At 39.7% G+C, this 20923-nt stretch overlaps 1 protein-coding gene across 1 annotated transcript in view; it reads left to right on the forward strand.

The window, feature by feature from the left end:
- ASPG (asparaginase) overlaps positions 1–20923 on the forward strand; it is a 129583-nt gene that overhangs the window by 3906 nt on the left and 104754 nt on the right. Inside the window, exon 2 of the mRNA XM_069103813.1 lies at positions 11478–11586. Coding sequence (XP_068959914.1) covers positions 11478–11586 — 109 coding nt within the window. The remainder of the gene's footprint in view (positions 1–11477; positions 11587–20923) is intronic.

Below are 20923 nucleotides of genomic sequence, written 5' to 3' on the forward strand. Positions count from 1 at the left end.
GGGGGGCAAAAGCTGATGCACTTCCACTTTCTGGGTCCCAAAGTCCAGACTGCACTGACCTCTCACTTTGTCCTTTGCATCTATGTGTTGATAAATCTGGAACTGGCCACAGCTGTTGCTGATTTGGGGTCCCTCCAGCCTAGTGGCTGGTCAGGCCTGCCCTGGGGCTAAAGCCTTGGTGTGGAGCTGGGCTCAGCTCCCAGAGTGCTTCCCTGGCTGATTCCTGCCAGCCTGCTGGGCTGTCTTCAGTGGGAGGTTAGCTTCTCTGTGTCATTTTGTGGGTTCTGCAGCTCCAAAGTTTGTTTAGAGTCCCCTTTTTACATGGATTGGGGAAGATGGAAGCCGGAGCAGGGGGGAAGTCCTGCTTGTATTCCACCATCTTTCAAAAAATATTTTTAAAAAAAGTTTATGGACTCCAATTCAAGTACCCCCAATCTAGGGATAATAAATATTGCTACTACCCCACAGGGTTGTTTTAAGGAAAAATGCTTTTTTAAACTTTGAGAAACTTGAAATGAAAGTTATTATTTTCTCTTTTGACTATAATCATCAGTTCTTCTGACATTGACTTCCTGTGTGACCTTGGGCAAATCACTCTGGGCTTCAGCATCTTCTGTCCAATGAAGAAGGTGGACTAGTTGACCTAAGGTTCTTTGAAACTATTGAATCTCACCTAGCTTGAGGCATTAATAATTAACTAGGTCATTATGTTCTTTGGAAGCATTGATCACAGCAAACTTGTTTGGGATGTCACTGTTGAAACAACTCTTGCTTTCACTGGGTAAACAGCTGTTCCTAAGGTGGGAGGATCATCCCCTGTACACTTTTCCCAAAGTTCAGAGAACTGGGTTGGAAGGGGGAAGGTGGAGAAACTACTCTGAAAGGGACGTCTCCTGTATGCAATAGAAGGAACATAACTAACCTTTCTATATAAAACTTTAAGATTTATGTGATGCCTTCTTCCATTTGGTTCTTTTTTTTTTTTTAAAGGTTTTATAGATACTTTTCTTCTTTATATTGATCATTTCTTAGCCTCTCCGGACTGAAGCCTCTTTTGTGATACAGGAAACAATTAAATGAAAATGTCCTGTACCATGTCTGACAAGTATAGTCATCCTAGTGGTCTTTACCTCTCTGCCATAAGGGGGAGGAATTATGTTTCAATATCTCTTCTTTTGGATCTTTATTCATTTCCCAATGATATGCAACTTCTTTTTAGTGACTTTATTTTTTGGGGGCAGAAGGCAAGGCAATTAGGGTTAAGAGACTTGCCCAAGGTCACACAGCTAGTTAAGTGTCAAGTGTCTGAGGCTGGATTTGAACTCAGGTCCTCCTGACTTCAGGGCTTGTCCTCTATACACTGTGCCTTAGTGACTTTATTTCATTTATCTTTCTATAATCACTGCATATATTATTCACCTGTTCTCTTATGCTTATTTTAATTTGTATTATCAGTTGATACAAATTATGATTAATACACTATTCTATGTTTTAGGCACGTTAGCCAGAAACAATTTCTTAAAGTTAATTTCTCATTCTAAATCCAAGCATTTCTAGGTGAGAGAAAGAAAAAGTGAGACATAGAGATGAGTGTTTGCTTATCACCTGGAATCCATCTCCATTTCTCTAGTTTAGATTGACTTCCATGATCAGCTTCTCATGGAATTCACTCATGCCCTCAGATGTTTACTTAACACAAGACAATTTGAAGTAACATTTATAGAAATCTTGAACAAGAAGAAAGACACACTATAATAAAATCCAATTTTGGTTTAACATTCTATTCCATTTGGGGTGGCCAGGTGGCTCAGCTAGTAAGAGGAGGGGCTCCAGTGTTGGGATGACCTGGAGATTGAACCCTGGGCTCAGACACTCAGCACCACACCCAGAAATAACTGTGGCCGTGTAACCTTGAGCAAGTTACTTAACCCCGATTGCTTAAAAAAAAAAAAAAACCCATTCTATTCCATCGCTTGATCTCCCAAAACTACTCAATTCCTTCTTTGACTACTAGTGTCCAGGACTCTCCTGTAATAATCAAAGGGACCTTCTCCTCCCTGTGATCAATACCCAAATCTCTTCAGGAAATGGGGAAAGAGGGCATTGCCCTTGAGAGGCCCATAACTCTTAGCTCTGGATGGGGAAGGCCAGATTTTAACTTAAGTTAGAGATGTTTCTTATCCTAAATTTGGTTACTTCTCTTAATCCATTTCCTGGGCCTTCAGCTTTCATTCTTGACCTTTTACACACTTTCTGAAAGAAAGGGCTTAAGGAAGGATTTTAGTAAAGGATATTGTTTCCTGAGAAATTTGATTTAAGTAGTGATAGAGTTGTCTTCTTTTAGGTAAGTTTAGAAAGAACTTTAGGCTGAAGAAATATTGATTGAATATTTTGTTAGTAATGTTCAAAGCATAATGCAGGGTGTTCCAAATATCTTATAATAAGCTTTAATGGCTTAAAAACTGCATTAAGAATTTTGGAACACCATATATTTCCTCCTCCCTACCTTTTTTTTTTTTTTAAGCAATTGGAGTTAAGTAACTTGCTCAAGGTTACATGGCCAGGTGTTTCTGGGTGGGTGCTAAGTGTCTGAGCCTGGATTAGATCCCTAGGTCATCCTGACACTGGGGCCAGTGCTCTTACTCGCTGTGCTACCAGGCTGTGCTCCCTCCTCCCTACCTTTTACCTTCTCTTCTATCTTCATTGATTTTATTCATGCAAAGGAGTTTTAATTTTATGTTGTCATCCCATTTGATTCTCATATCCCAGTAAGTCATATAGTGCAAATTATATTAACTCCATTTTATTTATGCAGAAACCGAGGCTCAAATAAGGAAACTTGCCCAAGGTCATACCACTAGTAAGTTTCAGAGTTAGGTGTCCTGACCCAAGTCTACCACTTTGCATAGTAGAGGAGGTAGTTAGCAGTATACAAACTGCTAGATTTGAAGTCAAAGGAGACCTGAGTTATAATCCTACCTCTTTTTTCTTTTTTGGAGGGGAGAAGGCAGGGCAGTTGGGGTTAAGTAACTTGCCCAAGGTCACATGGCTAGTTTTTTTTTTTTTTGTGTGTGTGTGTTAAGTGTGAGGCTGGATTTGAACTCAGTTCTTCCTGACTCCAGGGCCCATGCTCTATTTGCTGCACCACCTAGCTGCCCCTCCCCCTCCCTAACAATTTTTTTTAAGTTTTGAATTCCAAATTCTATCCCTCCTTCCCTCTCCTCTACCCCTCCCTGACATGGTAAGCAAATATATATATGTGTGTGTGTGTGTGTGTGTGTGTGTGTGTGTGTTATACATGTGCAATCATGTAAAACATTTTCATATTAGTCAGGAAAACTTATCTCTTAAAGTGAACAAGGACTGTCTGTATTGGTGGGTAGAGGACCTACAGGGATAAAATCTGGGAATATGGAAATAAGTAGAATTACTTCCATGATTTCATTTGGTTCCCACATCAACCATGTTGGGTAGGTAGTATAACTATTATTAGGGTGGTAGATCTAAAGATGGAAGGGGCCTTAAAGGCCATTCATCCCACTTCACAGATGAAAAAACTGAGGCTAAGAGCTTAAGAGGCTTACCCTACCTCATACACATAGGAAGTGGTAGAGCTGGGATTTTGAACTCAGATCCTGAGGCTCCCAAGTTTGGTGCTTTTCCTGCTGTGCCAGGTTAGAAAGCATCTTACAGTTGTGAGTGTTATATACAACATGACTCCTAAACTGCATTCTAGCTCTGGAAATCTATTCCGTATTCTGAGTTCTGTGACTGATTTCTCATAGGACATTACTTCCATCTTTTAGCTTCAAACTCTGTCCTGACTATTCTCCTGCTTTCTAGGAAACAGCCAGTTAATAGTTAAATGTTTTTTTTTTTCTATACCTCTCTGCCCCTAGACACTGTGGAGTCCTGGGGGTATGTGGGAGGTGTGTACCCTTCTCCCAGCCAGATTTGGACTATGACCTTCTTGGGGGGATGGGGTAAGAGAATCATTGTGCTTAGAAACCTAGAGTAATGTTATTTTTTTCAGGTTGATCCTTTGTGGAATGGGGGAGTCACAGGATTATAGGATTTCAAGGTGGAAGGGTTTTTAGAGCACATCCAGTAGAGTCCCCTTATAAAATGAAAACAGTAAGTGGATACAGGATGCCTTGCGTAAGTAGTGAAGTATTGCTCTAGTCCCCTCTTCGTGGCAGAGCGAGGCTGATACATCTAGTTGTCAGGGCCCTAGGGTACCTTGAGAGGTTGAGGTGTCCCCTTTTGGATGCTCAGGAGTTTTACTTTTGTTTTCATCCCATTTGATTCTCATACCCCACTGAACTATGTAATGCAAATTTTATTAATTCCATTTTATTGTTGCAGAAGCTGAGGCCCAAATATATAGTGACTCGTCTTAGGTTACACAGCTAGTAAGCTTTTGAAGTCCAGCCAGACATTGACTCGAGCCCCATTAGCGGTGCTCCCCCCTTGCATCCTGCACCTCCCAGTTAAGGACCAGTTACTACATTAAGGACAGTTCTGTTTGACCACCTTGCATAGATTTCATTGTACAAAGGGGTATCTGCTTTAAAAGTTTAGCAAGTACAGATTATTAACATTTCCCCTCCAACACCCTGAGGGTGTGTTTCTCCTGGCCATCTTGGTCTTCTGTGAGGGTAGGCTCAATTTGGCTTCATCACACTGAATTCATATTCAGATGTAACATGGCTACTGCATGAATCTGCATCTCAGCTACTTCTGGTCTGGGGTCATGAAGGTCACTCCTTGCTCCTTGGGCCATCACTGGTACTTTGGCTCTGAAACCTGGACTTGAGAATTGTTGGAATGCCTAAGTACTCTCTGCACCTTCTAGACTGGAGATTCCCCTCTTTTCACCCAGAACAGAAAAGCACATTTTCTTCTTTCAGGATTATTGTCTCCCACCAGTTGCCATGACTGAAGGAATCACTGAATGAGGTCAAAGACAAATGCAGCAAAAGAAATAGCTCAAGCTGACAGGCCTTTTGGAATGCCTTCTCAGCTAATCAAAGAGCTTTCCCTTTAACACACAGCACACTGGACTCAGTTACAGCTACACAACCTTCTGATTCTCTAGGAAGTGAGTCCTCCATTCTCTCCCAGTAGGCAGAAATTGCCCAGGTGATCTTTGCATGGTTGAGAGCCTCATTACATATTGAAAGGAGGTAGCAAACCTGAGACCTCTGGCTTCAGATCTTGTCCTGTTGCCAGTAATGTGCATCAAGGAAATCATCATGGTTGAGGTAAAGTATTGGACTTAAAGAGTCAGGAAATCTGAGTTCACACTTCATCTGACCTCACACACTTACAAACTGTGTGACCCTAGACAAATTGCTTAACCTATTGGGCCTCAGTTTCCTCATCTGTAATATGAAGGAGTTGGACTTATTGATCTCTAAGGTCCCTTCCAACTCTAGAACTATAAATTTATAATCCCTTGTACTCCCCAACCCTGAGGTTCAATGCCTGTGCATTGAATAAGATCTATCTCATTCTCATTGATAGGCCAACCATAGTCCCAGGCCAAGCTCCACTTGGTTATTATTTGGGCTCTGATTGGTGCAGAGCTAGTGTAACTAGCAATTGTTTCTGTTTTAGCCAGAAACCCTGAGGGTCTTTCCCTCCCAGACTGATTTTTTTTTTTTTTTTACTAGGTAAAGAGGCCATGCTCTGCCTCACATCTTACCTAGCCTTAATCACTGAAGAGAAGTTTCCTCAGTGAAACTGAGACCTGGGATACACCTTAGCTTAAAAAGGTCTAGGTCTCCTGTTGCATCCAGGGTCATCTCTACTTGCCGTAATCTATATCTTGCTATTGGGTCCAGATGGCTTTGGAGGAGAAAGTAAGGCTGGTGACTTTACACAGCCCTCCCTTACTTAAGTCCAGTTCATTCTCCATGTCTTGACATCACCTCCTTGATGTCCTGGTCCTCTTTGAGAGCAATTTGAGGACAATTGACAGCAACTGAAGCTTTTACAAAGAGTGTAGCCCTAGTAGATAAGACCACATCTTGTCAACCCATTAGATATGTTCCTGAAAGTTTGTGTGTAAAAGGAATTTTTTTTTTATAAAGCAATCGGGGTTAAGTAACTTGCTCAAGGTTACATGGCCAGTTATTTCTGGGTGTGGTGCTGAGTATCTGAGCCCAGATTTGATCCAGGTCACCCCGACACTGGAGCCAGTGCTCTTACTCGCTGAGCCACATGGCCGCCCCTTGTAAAAGGAATTTTTATAAATTTTTGTAAAACCTAATTTTACGTTAAAAACACTGGGAGAACTCATCTATTCATGAATATTTCAGAGTTAGAAGAGACTTCAGAACCATGTAGTCCAACTTCTCATCTGAGCATACTCTTCCAAGATGGTCTTTTTTACTTTAAGACCTATAACTTCTTCCTGAAGCAATCCATTCCATTGTTGGAAGACTGCAAGAGTTGAGAAGTTTTTCCTTATAGTCAAACAAAACATATCTCCTGGTAACTGCTATTCATTGCTCCTAGTTCTTTGTGCTGAGGCTGAACTGGTTGAGTCTTTCTTCTGTCTTCTTGTTTGTCCTTTTTTTTGAAGAGCACCAATGACATCACAGGTTGCTATCTTGACTTGTGTGTGAAGTAGATTTAAGTGAGACAGATTTGCACAAAGTTGTCAACCTTACTTTCTCTTCTGGAATCATCTTAAGTCGCATGGTAAGACAAAAGTTGGGATGATTGGTATAAATTTTTAGGGGCAGCTAGGTGTCGCAGTGAATAGAGCACCAGCCCTGGAGTCAGGAGGACCCAAGTTCAAATGCAGCCTCAGACACTTAACACCCACATGAAAAAACTAGCTGGGTAACCTTGGGCAAGTTACTTAACCCCAATTGCCCTCCAAAAGGAAATAAAGAATATTTTTAAAAAACGTTATTATTGGAGGTCAAAGGTTCTTTTAATTTTTCTTTGTATCGCTGGTGTTTGACACAGAGCCTGATATATAGTAGGTGATTAATAAATGCTTATTGGTTGATTCCTAACTGAATTCAGGAGGTCTGAATGTCATGGGAGGCTGAATGACCATTTGTTGGGAAGTATAATAGAGGAGATTTCTTCTCAGAATCTCTGATTTCCCTTCTAATGCAGAAACCTATGTTTAATGAAGGGGTCACATGGGAGCCTAAGCATTCCATGTCACGTGGTTTCCATGAGAACATTTTTTTCTGAGGTCAAAATAATCCATATGTAGATAATTGATCTCTGGAAATACAAAGTAAAATAAAAAATGAAGCAGTCCTCCTCCTTAAGGAGCTCACAATTCTAACTATGCTCACAACATATATAGTCAAAATTTTAAAACACAGCTTATTCATAAAAAAAGACACTTCCCTTTTTGTACATGTTTTTAAATCTGGATTGTTGTGTGGTACCAGAAGTCACGCGTGGCCTACCTGAATTTGAAGCTCTGAGCCTATCACTGGCTCCTTCTTGGTAGCGATTCAATAACGGACCTCAACTTTCCACTCTTTCTTCTCACTCTGATAACTTGGTTTTGGCTTTGTTTTTTGGTGGTCTGTATCTGTTGTAAAACACCTTTTTTTGAAGCTCTTCAAAAAGGGCTTAGACAAGGAGAAAGTAGAGACAGAAACAGCTGCTTTGGTGCAGGCAACCTCCTTTTAGAGTTCCCCAAACTTCCAAGGATTTTGGACTTGACCAGAAGGCAAAGTACCTAGAAACTTTTTTTATTTTATGCTCTGACCTTTACTTATTTATGAAAATCTAACTAATTAATTTAATTTTAGTTTTCATCATTCACTTCCATAAGATTTTGAGTTTTTAATTTTCTACTTTACCTTCTCTTTCCCCCTCCCTAAGATGGCATGCAATCAGATGTAGGCTCTGCTTATATATTCATATTAAACATTTTCACATTAGTCATGATGCAAAGAAGAATTAGAACTAATGGGAGGAACCATGAGAAAGAAGAAACAAAACAAAACAACAAAAAAGTCAGACTACAAGTTCTTTCCCTGGATGTGGATAGCATTTTTCATTGTGAGTCTTTTAGAGTTGTCTTAAATCCTTGCACTGCTGAGAAGAACTAAGTCTATCAAGGTCAGTCATCATACAATGTGGCTGTTACTGCATTCAATATTCCTCTGGTTCTGCTCATTTCACTCAGCATCAGTTCACATAAGTTTTTCCAGATTTTTCTGAAATACACCTACTCATCATTTCTTATAGCACAATAATATTCCATTACATTCGTATATGACAACTTGTTTAGTTATTCCCCAATTGAGGGGCACCCCCTCAATTTTCAATTCTTTGCCACCACAAAAGAGCTGCTATAAATATTTTTGTATATGTGAGTCGTTTTCCCATTTTTATGATCTTTTTTGGATACAGATCTAGAAGTGATATTGCTGGGTCAAAGGGTTTGCACAATTTTATAGCTCTTTGGGCAGAGATCCAAATTGCTCTCCAGAATGGTTGGGTCAATTCACAACTCCACCAACAATGCATTAGTGTTCCAATTTTCTCATATCTTCTCCAACATTTATAATTTTCCTTTTTTGTCATGTCAAGCCAATCTTGAAAGGGGGGCTGATGGGCAGTGAGGAAAAAAAACCCCAAGCAAATGTGAGACTGAGAAGTAAAGAGAGGAAAATCGTGGCAAGCAGGTGGAGAGTGGTGGTATGGAACCAGAGCTGCATGCCAACTTGCTGAACTCTCATCATGAGGTAAACTGGCACCTGGCATAGCCACTTTCTAAGCTCTGGAGGAGAGCGCTGAGCTTGGAGCCGTGGGCAGAATCCTAGAGCTATCTACTATGCAAGGGGATGGGGCTGTTCCAAGGCTGCCTTATGCCTTATATTCACTTTCCTTCCCTCTGTGCTTCCTTGTTATTGGGGACCTCATTTTCCAGTCACCCTTCCCTACTGGAGACCTGGATAGAAGGGATGCCCAGCACTGCTTTTGACTCCCTCCTACTTACAGCAGTGCCACAGGCACTTCTAAAACCACCATTTCTGAAAATCATTTTGTTTAAGTATTTTCTCAGTTTGTGAGTGTCAATGGAATAGAATCCAGGTGGCCATTGGCATCTGTGCCAAATCTTACTTGAATTGTAGTAGAGAGACTGGGAATTGAGGGAGGACAAAAGCTTGGGAGGGGAAGATTTAAAATTCTGAGTTTTAACTTTTTATAACCCAAGGCAACACTACAAGAGAGAGAATGACAGGTAGTGTTTTAAAGCTTGCAAAGTTCCCTACAAATACTCTTGTTTGATATGACAGCCCTGGGAAACAGCTGCTATTATTATCCCCATTTTATAGTTGAGGAGATTGAAGATGACACAGGTTAAGTGACTACTCCTGGGACATGCAGTTAATATCTGAGACCAGATTTGAATTCAAGTAGTCCTGATTGTGGATCCAGCTCTCTAGCCAATGTGATACCTAGCTGACCAACAGGACAGGTTGTTTGAGGCCAACCATCCTTTGGATTTTAATCCAGTTTCCATGGCCCCAGAAACAAAGGAGTCTGAAGGGGGGGAGGAGGAGCTGCCTCTCTGTTAGTCCCTGGTTCAGCTGGCCCTGCTCTCTGGTGCCACCTTGTGGTTATGCTGTGCTTTCACTGGTACAGAGAATTAGCGAGGAATTCCAATGTAGATTAATCAACACCTGCTTTCCAATGTATAAAGAGTTGTCTGGGCCACTGAGAGTTAAGTGACTTATCTAGGGTCATAGCTATTTTGTGTCAGAGGAGATTTGTCTAGGTCTTCCTATGCATGGCTCTATCCACACACCACCCCCTGAAGATTTTTTGAAAGTTGTGCAATTTGTGTTTTTTTATGCTTTAGTTGTTTACTATTTTTGTGGATGTACTTTTTGTTTATGGAAATTCTTTGCTTTTCTAAATGATACTTAGTACTCTTTTGAAAGCAGGTGAAAATGGGAGATAACTTAGTACTACTAGTACAGCTAAATTAAAGTGGTAGATTATTCAGCAAAAAAAAAAAGGAAGAAAGAAACATTAAACATCACCTAATCCAGTACCCTTATTTTATAGATAAGGAAACTGAGGCTCCAAGAGATTAAGTGATTTGACCACACAGATTATTAAATAGCAGAAATAGACTTTTTTAGCCCTGGTTTGTAGACTTGTTATTGATCAGTGTTTGCTGTTCATGTGGAATGTAAATTCCATTAGGGTAGGTGCTGTGTTTTATTTAAATTTTATCTCTTTTTCTAAAACCAAATATCATGTCTACATACAGTAGGCACTTAGTAAATGTTTCATTAATGAATGAATGGATTGATAAACCTACTACTTGGTCTTTTGTTTATTTTTAAATTGTTTAGTGTGACTACCACAATCCAAACTGTGTACTCCTTGGTGGGGATGGGGGTGGTGATGGTTGGGGATAGAGGAGCATCTTTGTCATCATTTCCCTTGGAGGTCCAAGCACAGGGCTCTATAGATGCTCCATAAATGTTTATTAATGATAATAGTAGACGGCTAGGTGGTGCAGTGGATAGAGCACTGGGCCTGGAGTCAGGAAGATATGGGTTCAAATGTGACCTCAGACACTAACTGGGTGACTCTGGGCAAGTCACTTAACTCTGCCTCAGTTTTATCATCTGGAAAAAGAACTAGAGAAGGAAATAACTCCAGCATCTTTTCCAAGAAACCTCAAGTGGGGTCATAAAGAGCTGGACAGGATTGAAATGACTGAACAACAATAATAATAGTGACTGACACAACATATAGAACCTCACAAAGTAGTTTCCCATGTATTTTCCTCCTTGGATCCTGAGGATAGGATGGTGAGGAGGAAGGAGGGAGGGATTATTATTCCCCTTTGACATGTGGGAAAACTGAGGCCCAGAGAAGGGCAGAGATTAGCTCAACGTCATATAGCAAGTCAGAGGTTGAGCCAGGACTCAGTCCCAGATCTTTGGACTCTTGGTCCATTGCTATTTTCTTTAGTGAAAGCTGACACTCATTAGCTTTGTGACCTCAAGGTTTCTCATATATAAAATGGGAGATTATAATAATACAAAATTTTGGTGAGAAAAGCACTTTGTAAACCTTAAAGTTTTATAGAAATTTTGTTGTTATGCCCTTATGACCACTGAAATAATTACTGTGTTTTCATAAAGCTTGTTCTCAACAGCCCTTGGAAGTCGACAATGCAGAAATTATTTTACTCATTTTGTAGAAAAGAAATCTGTGGCTAAGAGAGAAATGACTCACTTGCCCAAGATAACCTTATAAAATTAAAGGCAGAACCTAAAACAGAAGCCAGGTCTGAACTCTTAGTCCAGAGTTCTTCCGCTTAGCCTCACTGCTTTGGTATAGTGCTTTTCCATGAAATTCACTTATGACAATATGGGTTTCTAACCTGCCACATCAGAGGGGAAGGATGGTTAGGGTCAAGGCACCCTGAAGACCAACTATGTCTTTGTTTCTGCTTTTAGTGCTGGTTCCTGGAAGCAACCTGTTAACTACTCTGAGAAAGTTACCCATTTTTAATGATGAGGAATACTCTCGAGAACACCAGTTACCAGCAGACACTCTGGCCCTTCCGTGAGTATTAAAGGACTGTATCTGGGCACAGAATATGGTTTGGGTTGGGGAGGAGGAAAAAATGATGGGAAATCCATGGAAGCCTTGAAGCTAGGCCCCAATCTGAGTGTGGGAGACTCACAAAAAAGGAGAGAGAGAGTGAGAACTTTCAGCTCTCCTGTTTTTTTTCCTCTTTACTTCCTCTCTTTCTTTCCTGTTTCCCATGCATTCTTCCCCTTCCTACTCTTTCTCCTCCTTTTTCATATCAGTGCATAATTTTCCACTTTTTTTCCCCAAAGTACTTTTACCGTCATTATTTCATGTTGTCTTTACAAAAATTCTAGGAAGTAGGCAAGGATCATCACCTCCTTTTTTTCTGTTGGGAAAACAGTCCTGGAGACTTGAAACAATCAAATTACATGAGCAGCCATTATAACATCTGCAAAAGTTGATTTTTTTGTTTCTATTTTGTCTCTGAATTTTTTCCCCTGAATTATTGCTATAGTTAGCATTTCTAGAATATAGAAATATAAAATACAGATATAATGATTATGGACATCTTTGTTTTGTCCCTGATCTTACTGGAAAGGCCTATAGTATTTCCCCATTACATTCTTACATATTCTTGTTTTTAGATTAGATACTATTTACCAGATTACCATTTATTCCTATGCTTTATAGACTGTGTTTTAAATATTTTTTTGGCTTTTTGGAGGGGGGGAGGGCAGGGCAATTGTGGTTAAGTGACTTGCCCAAGGTCACACAGCTAGTAAGTGTTAAATATCTTAGGTGGGATTTTAACTCAGGTCCTCCTGACTCGAGGGCCAGTGCTCTATTCACTGCACCACCTAGCCACCCCATAGAGTGTGTTTTTAAAAAGAAAATTAAAGAAAGTTGTATTTTGTTAAATGCTTTTTGGGTATCTATTAATATAATAATGTGATTCGAAATTACTTTTGTAATTAATATTGTCTATCTTAATTTTAGTTTTCATGGTATTCAACTGACTATATGTTACTATAGCATCTTTACTAATATTTTATTCAATATTTCTACATTGATAAGATATTGTTCTGTGGTTTTTTTTCTCTGTCTCCCTGGCTTAGGTATTAGGACCATATTTGTCTCACAGAAGGATTTGGTAGAACCCCTTCTTTTTCCTTTTTTATATACTATGTAATATTAGATTTAATTGTTCTTCAGATGTTTTATAGAATTCACTTGTGAATTTATCCAGTTCTATGACTTTTGGGGGGCAGATTGGAATTTATGGCTTGCATTATTTCTTTTGCAGAGATTGGATTATTTAAATTTCTATTTCTTGTTTTGTTAAGCTGGATATTTTATATTTTTTGCATAAAGATCTATTTCATTTATTAGTTTAGCATACAATTGAGCAGAATAATTTCTAATTTCCTTTATTTCTGCTTTCTTTGTTTTGAGTTCTTTTTAATCTTTTATATTGACAACTTAGTTTTCCTCTCTTATTTTGGATCAGATCAGCTAATAGTTTATCAATTTTATTTTACAGAACTGGCTCCTACTCACTCCTTCAGAGAGCTTTTTTCTTTTCAATTTTGTTTATCCTTTTGATTTTCAGAATTTTTATTTTTGTGGTTAGTTGATTTATTGCTTTTCTATGTTTTTTATTTTAATTGCACGTACCTTAATTTCTCTTGTTGATGAAAGTGTTTAGACATAAATTTTCCCATAAGGACTGATTTAGCTATTATCCTCAAAATTTTATGTTGGTTCATTTTTGATATTTTCTTTTATGGAATTATTTAGTGTTTCTATAGTTTGTTTTTTGACCCACAATTTCCTTAATATTAAATTATTTAGTCTCCACTTTTAAGTTTGAATGCTTTCTTGAGATTTCCTTTATTGATTATAATTTTTATTATGTCTGACCAGTAAAGTTTGTGTTATGTTTTTGTTTTTCTGTAATTATTTATGAAATTTTTAATGCTGTAATGCATAGCCAATTTGATATAAAAAAACACACACAGCTGAGAAATGCATATACAGTCATTTCTATTTCAGCTCATTAATCTCCAGAGATTTATCTTAATCTATCTTTCTTAAAATTCTGTTCAGGTCCCTTAACTTCTTTAAGTATTTAGATGTTATGCCAGCTGGTACATATGTATTATTGATATTATTTTGTTATCTGTGCTACCTTTAAGCATAATATAATTTTCCTACTTATCTCCTTTAACCATTTCTTTACCCTTGTCTTGAATGAGATCATGTTGAATACTCCTGTTTTCTAAATTAGCCTGAAGCATAACATATTTTAGTTTATCTTTATTTTAATTCTATGTCAATATTTTGTTCATTGTCAATATATGTCATATGTTCATATATGTTCATATGTCAATATGTGTTCATTGTAAACAAGGTATTGTTGAATTATGCTTTCTAATCCATTCCTCTCACCATGTCTTTCACTACTTCTATATCTGCATCCTCTTGCACTCCAGTTATGCAAAATAATTTTTTTGTATAACTTTTTGCAAAACTTTTCCCCTTTCTTATTTCTCTTCTAGTATATTTCTATTCTCTACTCTTTTTTCTCCTCTCTTAAAACCAATAAAACAATGAAATCCACATCAAGTTGCTGTGTTAGTTAGATCTTCTGTGACCCCTAAAGACAGTGGAACTCTGAAGGGACACTTATTACTTATCTTTTTTGCTATTAGAAGATAAGCACTTAAAAAATTATTTAACCTCAGGGCAGCTAGGTGGCACAGTGAATAGAGCACCAGCCCTGGAATAGAGGACCTGAGTTCAAATCTGGACTCAGACACTTAACACAAAAACTAGCCATGTGACCCTGGGCAAGTCACTTACCCCCAATTGCCTCTCCAAAAGCAAAAAAACAAAAATTATTTAGCCTCTTTTAGTTGCTCAATTGCAGTGAACTTTCTAGTTTTATTTTTATTTATTTACATTTTAACGTTTCTACTAACCTCACATCTGTTTTTATCAGTAATGTCTGAAAGTCCTTTATTAAGGAGCATATTCAGCTTCTCTGGATAAATTATTCTTGTTTGTAAGTTATCTTTTTTCCTTTTGGAATAGGGTATCTAAGATTTTTTTTCATCTTTACAATAGTTACATAATCTTGCTTGATAATGACTAGTTTCTTGGGACTTGAATTCTTTCTTTCTGGATGCTTACAACAGTTTTTCTTTTACTTAGAAGTCCTAGAATTTGACTACTTCAATTCTGTGTGTTTTCACTTTGAAGTTTCTTTCCTGTGGTGTGATTGTGTATTATTTCTGATTTCACTTTGACCTCTGATTCTGGTAGATCTGGCCATTTTTCATTTATTTTTAATTTTTAATTTTATTAAGTTTTTTGTGTAGTGAGGATTTTCAGGGAATCTGATAATTCTTAATGTAGCTCTCTTCTACCTGTTTTCTATCTCTACTGATTCAGATTTATAAATGATACTTTACATATTCTTTACGTGATTTACATATTCTTCTATTTTTTTTCATTTTGTCCTGACATTTCTTGTCTCCAGAAGTCATTGAGTTTGATTGTTGCTTTATTCTCCTTCCAATTTTCTCTTCCATAGTTGCCATTTTAATCTTAATTCCACTAATTACTTCTTGCTTAATTTTTTTCCAGTCATTCATATTGTCCTTGTGGCCAAGCCATTGTTTCTCTAAGGTTCTGCTTGTATTTGTGGAATTACTCCTTTAATATGGTATTACCTCTTATATTTCTCCTAACCCTTAATATTTCTCTATTGGATTTGGCATTTCTTCTGATAATCTTATTTTCCCAATGATGGTCTCCTTGGCATTTAGGCTTTAAGTACATTTACTGGGACTGGTGTCCCATTGTATGAAACCTCTTCTGATCCCTGGCTGATTTCTGGCTCTCTTTTCAGTTTTGGACTGGAAGAACTAACTTCTTTTTTTCCCCCTTTTTGGAGGGCAATTGAGGTTAAGTAACTTGCCCAAGGTTACATGGCTAGTTTTTTTGTGTGGGTGTTAAGTGTCTGAGGTTGGAATTGAACTTGGGTCCTCCTGACTCCGGGGCCAGAGTTTACTCACTGTGCCACCTAGCCACCCCAGAACTAACTTCTATTATTTAATGTTTTTGTTTTCCTGGAGTGTATGTGTGTGTGAGAAGGCTGAGATTTATGTTGTGATCTTAACGTGAAGTTTGGCATAAATTTCTAACCCTCTCCAAGGCTGATGTTTTGGGGTGAAGGTCAAGGATGCTGGGCCTTGGTCACTTGAGTGCTCCATTTAGGGAGGTTGAGGTGGGGCAGGTAGAGTGTATGTGTATGATCAAGTTGTGGAAGAGGATAAATATAAGATGGGCCTGGACTGGTAAGGGTAGGAAAGGAACAAGAAGTAGATATTGGGCTTCCCATGATGGCCTACAGCTTCTGGGAGAAGGGTGTGGGTGGAGCTTGGCTGCTGGAGATTGAGTGTCTTTGCTTTGTTCATTAAGGGTTCCTTGAAAATTTGGAGAGAGCAACTTCACTTGAGTGATGAGGTTCAGAAGTCATATCGTAGTTAAAAAGAGTGAGAGGAGATGAAGTAGAGCCACCAAATATAGGTTATATTTTCAAGGAAATTTGACTGAGAAAAGGGATGAGAGATGCAGGATTATAGTTAGTGAGATGGTAGGATCTGGTGAAGATTTTTATTTATTTTTTCATTTTTCAAATGCTTTATTAACTTCTGATTTACATCATTAATTTCTGCCAGATTTTGAGTTATAAATTTTCTCCCCATTTTTTCTCTACCCACCACCCCAAAATAGTAATCCCACAGGATATCCCCTCCTCCAATCTGCTCTCCCCCATATCTTCTCTCATAACCCCTTAGACTTTTCCAGTAGGGCATGGTGGATCTCTATGCCCCAGTGCCTGTATATCTTATTTCCCCATTACATGTAAAATAGTATTAATAATAGTGTATATATAATTTTAAACATTTGATTTTAAAACTTTGAATTCCAGATTAATTCCCTTTCTCCCTTGTCACCCACCCTTACTGGGAAGATAAGTAGTTCAATATAGGTTGTACATGTGTAGCTAAGGCAAAACATTAATATAGTAGATATATTGTAAAAGACTGACTGTATTTCCCTCCCTCCTATCCCACCACCCACTTGTTCTATTCTCTGCTTTGATCCCATCCCTTTTCAAAAGTAGGTGCTTCCAACTTCCCTCCCCCCCCAGCCTGCCCTCCCTTCCATCATCCCCCCTCTCATCCCCTTCTCCCCTACTCTCCTGTAGGGTGAGATACCCTATTTAGTGTGTATGTCATTCCCTCCCCAAGCCAAATTCAATGAGAATAAGTTTGACCCATTCCCTTTTGCCTTCCTGTTCTTCCCCTCCATTGTAACCATTTTCCCTTGCCTCTTCTATATGAGATAGTTTACCCCATTCTGTCTCTCCCCATCTCCTCTCATTATATTCCTTTCTCACCTCTTTCACCTTTTAAGTATCATCCCTTCCTATCAAATTGGTCCTGTGCCCTCTATCTATGTATACCTGTAAACATCTATACACACATTCACGTATGTATTCATATGCCCATATACCCTCCGATATATATATATATATATATATTTTTTTTTTTTTCTATTCCCTTCAACTATTTTCATGCTGAGAAAAGATTCATCAGTTACAAAAACGTTTTTCCATGTAGGAATGTTAATAGTTCAACTTTGATCAGTAGCTTATGATTTCTTTTCCCTGTTTACCTTCTCATGCTTCTCTTGCTTCTTGTATCTGAATATCAAATTTTCTATTCAACTCTGGTTTCTTCATTAAGAATGTTTGAAAGTCCTCTATTCCACTGAATGACCATATTTTTCCCTGAAACATGATACTCAGTTTTTCTGGGTAGGTGATTCTTGGTTTTAATCCCAGCTCCTCTGCCTTCCAGAATATCCTATTCCAGGCCCTTCCATCCCTAATTGTAGAAGCTGCCAGATCCTGTGTTATCCTGATTGTGTTTCCACAATATTCAAATTGTTTCTTCCTGGCTGCTCGTAATATTCTCTCCTTGATCTGGGAATTTTGGAACCTGCCTATAATATTCCTAGGAGTTTTCTTTTTGGGATCTTTTTCAGGAGGTGATTGATGGATTCTTTCAACCTCTGTTTTGCCTTGTGGTTCGAAAACATCAGGGTAATTTTCCTTGAGAATTTCTTGGAGGATGACTTCTAGGTTCTTTCTTTGATCATGGCTTTCAGGTAGTCCCATAATTTTAAATTATCTCCCCTGGATCTATTTTCCAGGTCAGTGGTTTTTCCCATGAGATATTTCACATTGCCTTCTATTCTTTCATTTGTTTGGATCTGTTTAACATCATCTTGATTTCTCATAAAGTCACTTGCTTCCCTTTGCTCCATGTAAATCTGAGGGAATGATTCTTCTCATTGCATTTTTGAGTCTCTTTTGCCAATTGAGTTAGTCTGTTTTTTAAGGTATTATTTTCCTCAGTCAGGCTGTTGACTCTCATTTCTTAATTTTCTTGCATCGTTCTCATTTCTCTTCCCAGTTTTTCCTCCACTTCTCTTATCTGCTTCTTAAGGTCCTCTATGGCCTGTTACCAGCTTGTATTTTCCTTTGAAGCTTTTGGTGCAGGAGTTCTGACTTAACTGCCTTCCTCCTGTTCTATGCTTTGCTCCTTTTTGTCCGCCAAATAGGAGTCTAATGTTGGATTCTTCTGTTTGCTTTGCTTCCTTTGCCTGATCATGTCACCCCTCAGTCACTTGACCCCTGGGCTTTTTTCCACAGTAGGACTCTGCCACCAGACAGGGGAGTTTAAGTCCCAAACACTGGGGTTTTCTCAGCTGCCGGAGTTATTAATTGGGTGCTCTCTCTGAAGCCTCCACATGCTCTGGCAAGCTGGTCACACACCCCAGGACCTCCACCCTAGACTGTAATCCAGATCCAAGCAGGTTAAAGCAAGAGCGATTACCCCTCAGACTGGTCGCTTGGTCTCCCTACAGTCTGCAGGCCAGGAGCTGAAGCTGCAACGTGGGGCTGGCTGCACCAAGACATCTCAGCAGCTTCTCTCCTGGGCGCAAAAGCTGATGCACTCCTAACTACTGGTCCCAAAGTCCAGAATGCACTGACCTCTCACTTTGTCCTTTGCATCTATGTGTTGATAAATCTGGAAACGGCCACAGCTGCTGCTGATCTGGAGTCCCTCCGGCTGGCGGCTGGTCAAGCCCCCCCGGGGCTAAAGCCTCTGTCTCAAGGGGGCCTGGGCTTGGCTCCCAGTGCTGTGCTGGCCAATTCCTGCTATGGTGTCCTCAGCAGGAGGTTAGCTTCTCTGTCAGTTTGTGGGTTCTTCAGCTCCATAGTTTGTTCAGAGTCCCCTGATTTGGGAAGGTGGAAGCCGGAGCCACATGGAGGTCCTGCTTTTACTCTGCCATCTTGACTCCTCTGGTGAAGATTTTTAAGGATCAGAAGTGTGTTTGTAGGCAGTGGGGAAGGAGCTGGTAAATAAGAGAGAAATTGAAGAGGAAGAGAGAATACTAGTATGGGGGGCAGTTTTCTGGAGAGGATGGGAAAGGCTGGGATCAAGATTGCATGTGGAGGGGCTGGTCTTAGTGAAGAAAAAAGTCACATTTCCATCAGAGAGTGAAATAAAGGAGGAAATGGTGTGTGTGTGTGTGTGTGTGTGTGTGTGTGTATATGTGTGTGCGTGATGGAGAAAGAAAAGACAGGAAAGAGGAGGAAAAAGAGATAAGATAAATGACCTTAATATAGAAACCCTAGCAGAGAGGTTTAGGGGAGGATGCTGGGCTAGGCCTGAAGGAGAGAAGGTCATATGGAAGAGGAATTCAGCTCATTCTTTTTGGCCTTTATGTCAAAGAAAAAACTCCAGATCATTTACAGTTCTCTTTAAGTTGAAGGAGTTGCCTTGGGAGACACTGGAGGGCTTCCAAAAGAGGCTGGACTTGTGGGGATAGTGGGATTGTTTTTGGGGTGTGGGCTGCAATAGATAGCTGCTGAGTTCCTTTCCAACTTTAAAATTTTGTGATATTTTTTGATTCTTGGTACTCCTTTGTCTCTATACTCTTTTTTTTTTAGAGCAAGCGGGGTTAAGTAACTTACTCAAGGTTACACAGCCAGTTATTTCTGGGTGTGGTGCTAAGTATCTGAGCCCGGATTTGAACTTCAGGTCATCCCAACACTGGAGCCGGTGCTCTTACTCATTGAACCACCTGGCCGCCCCTCTCTATACTCTTTTTTTTTTTTTTTAAAGCAATTGGGGTTAAGTAACTTGCTCAAGGTTACACGGCCAGTTATTATTTCTGGGTGTGGTGCTGAGTATCTGAGCCCGGATTTGATCCAGGTCATCCTGACACTGGAGCAGATGCTCTTACTCGCTGAGCCACCTGGCCGCCCCTAAGCAATTGGGGTTAAGTAACTTGCTCAAGGTTACACGGCCAGGTGTTTCTGGGTGGGTGCTAAGTGTCTGAGCCCGGGATTCGATCTCCAGGTGTTCTCAACACTGGAGCCGGTGCTCTTACTCGCTGTGCTACCTGGCCGCCCCTATACTCTTTCTAATTATTATTGGGGGTGGGGGTGGGGGAAGATGGCAGCTAGGTGGTACAGTGTCAGGTCTAGAGTCAGGAAGACCTGAGTTCAAATCTGACCTCAGACATTTGCTAGCTAGATGACCCTGGGCAAGTCATTTAATCTTGTTTGTCTTAGTTTCTTCATCTGTAAAATGAACTGGAGAAGGAAATGAAAAACTCAAGTATCTATGCCAACCCCTCTCTCCCTCACCCCCCCAAATTGAGTCATGATGAGTTGGACACTACTGGAACCACTGAATAAAAATCATTACGGGCCCCCTGACCCTTCTCTCCTCTCCTTCTAGCTTTGCCATTTATTTTAAACACACACACACACACACACACACACACACCCCATACACACGCCCCTAGCTCAGCAGCACATCTCTCCTTTTAATTTTTTTCCCTTTTCTTCAAAGCCCCCTGGCCCCAGAGGTCTCTTCTGACCTTTCTGGAAGTATACAGCGGTTTCTAAACTCTGAGGACTGTTTCTGACCTGGCCTGTGCTGGTTTTCCATGAGGAGGAGAGAGCATTTTGCCAAGACATCCTCCCTCACTAATAATCTTCTGGCTAATTGTGTGCCTTCCCTCCTCCTCCCTTAGCAGAAGAAGGTTATTGGGAAGGTGACTCTGAGAAGTTACAGTCAAAGACAAAGCTCCTTCCCCTTCGCCCATCTCTCTGAGTCCCTTCTAGAAGCCTCTTAAGCTGCTAGAGAATCATAGTCTCCTGTTAAGAGAACCAGTTCTGAAGTCTGAAGATCTGGGTTCAAATCCCAGCTCT

This window comes from Petaurus breviceps, unplaced genomic scaffold, assembly GCF_028583685.1.
Source record: "Petaurus breviceps papuanus isolate PSGF00001 unplaced genomic scaffold, PetGlider_PUasm1.0 64, whole genome shotgun sequence".
Taxonomy (NCBI): domain Eukaryota; kingdom Metazoa; phylum Chordata; class Mammalia; order Diprotodontia; family Petauridae; genus Petaurus; species Petaurus breviceps.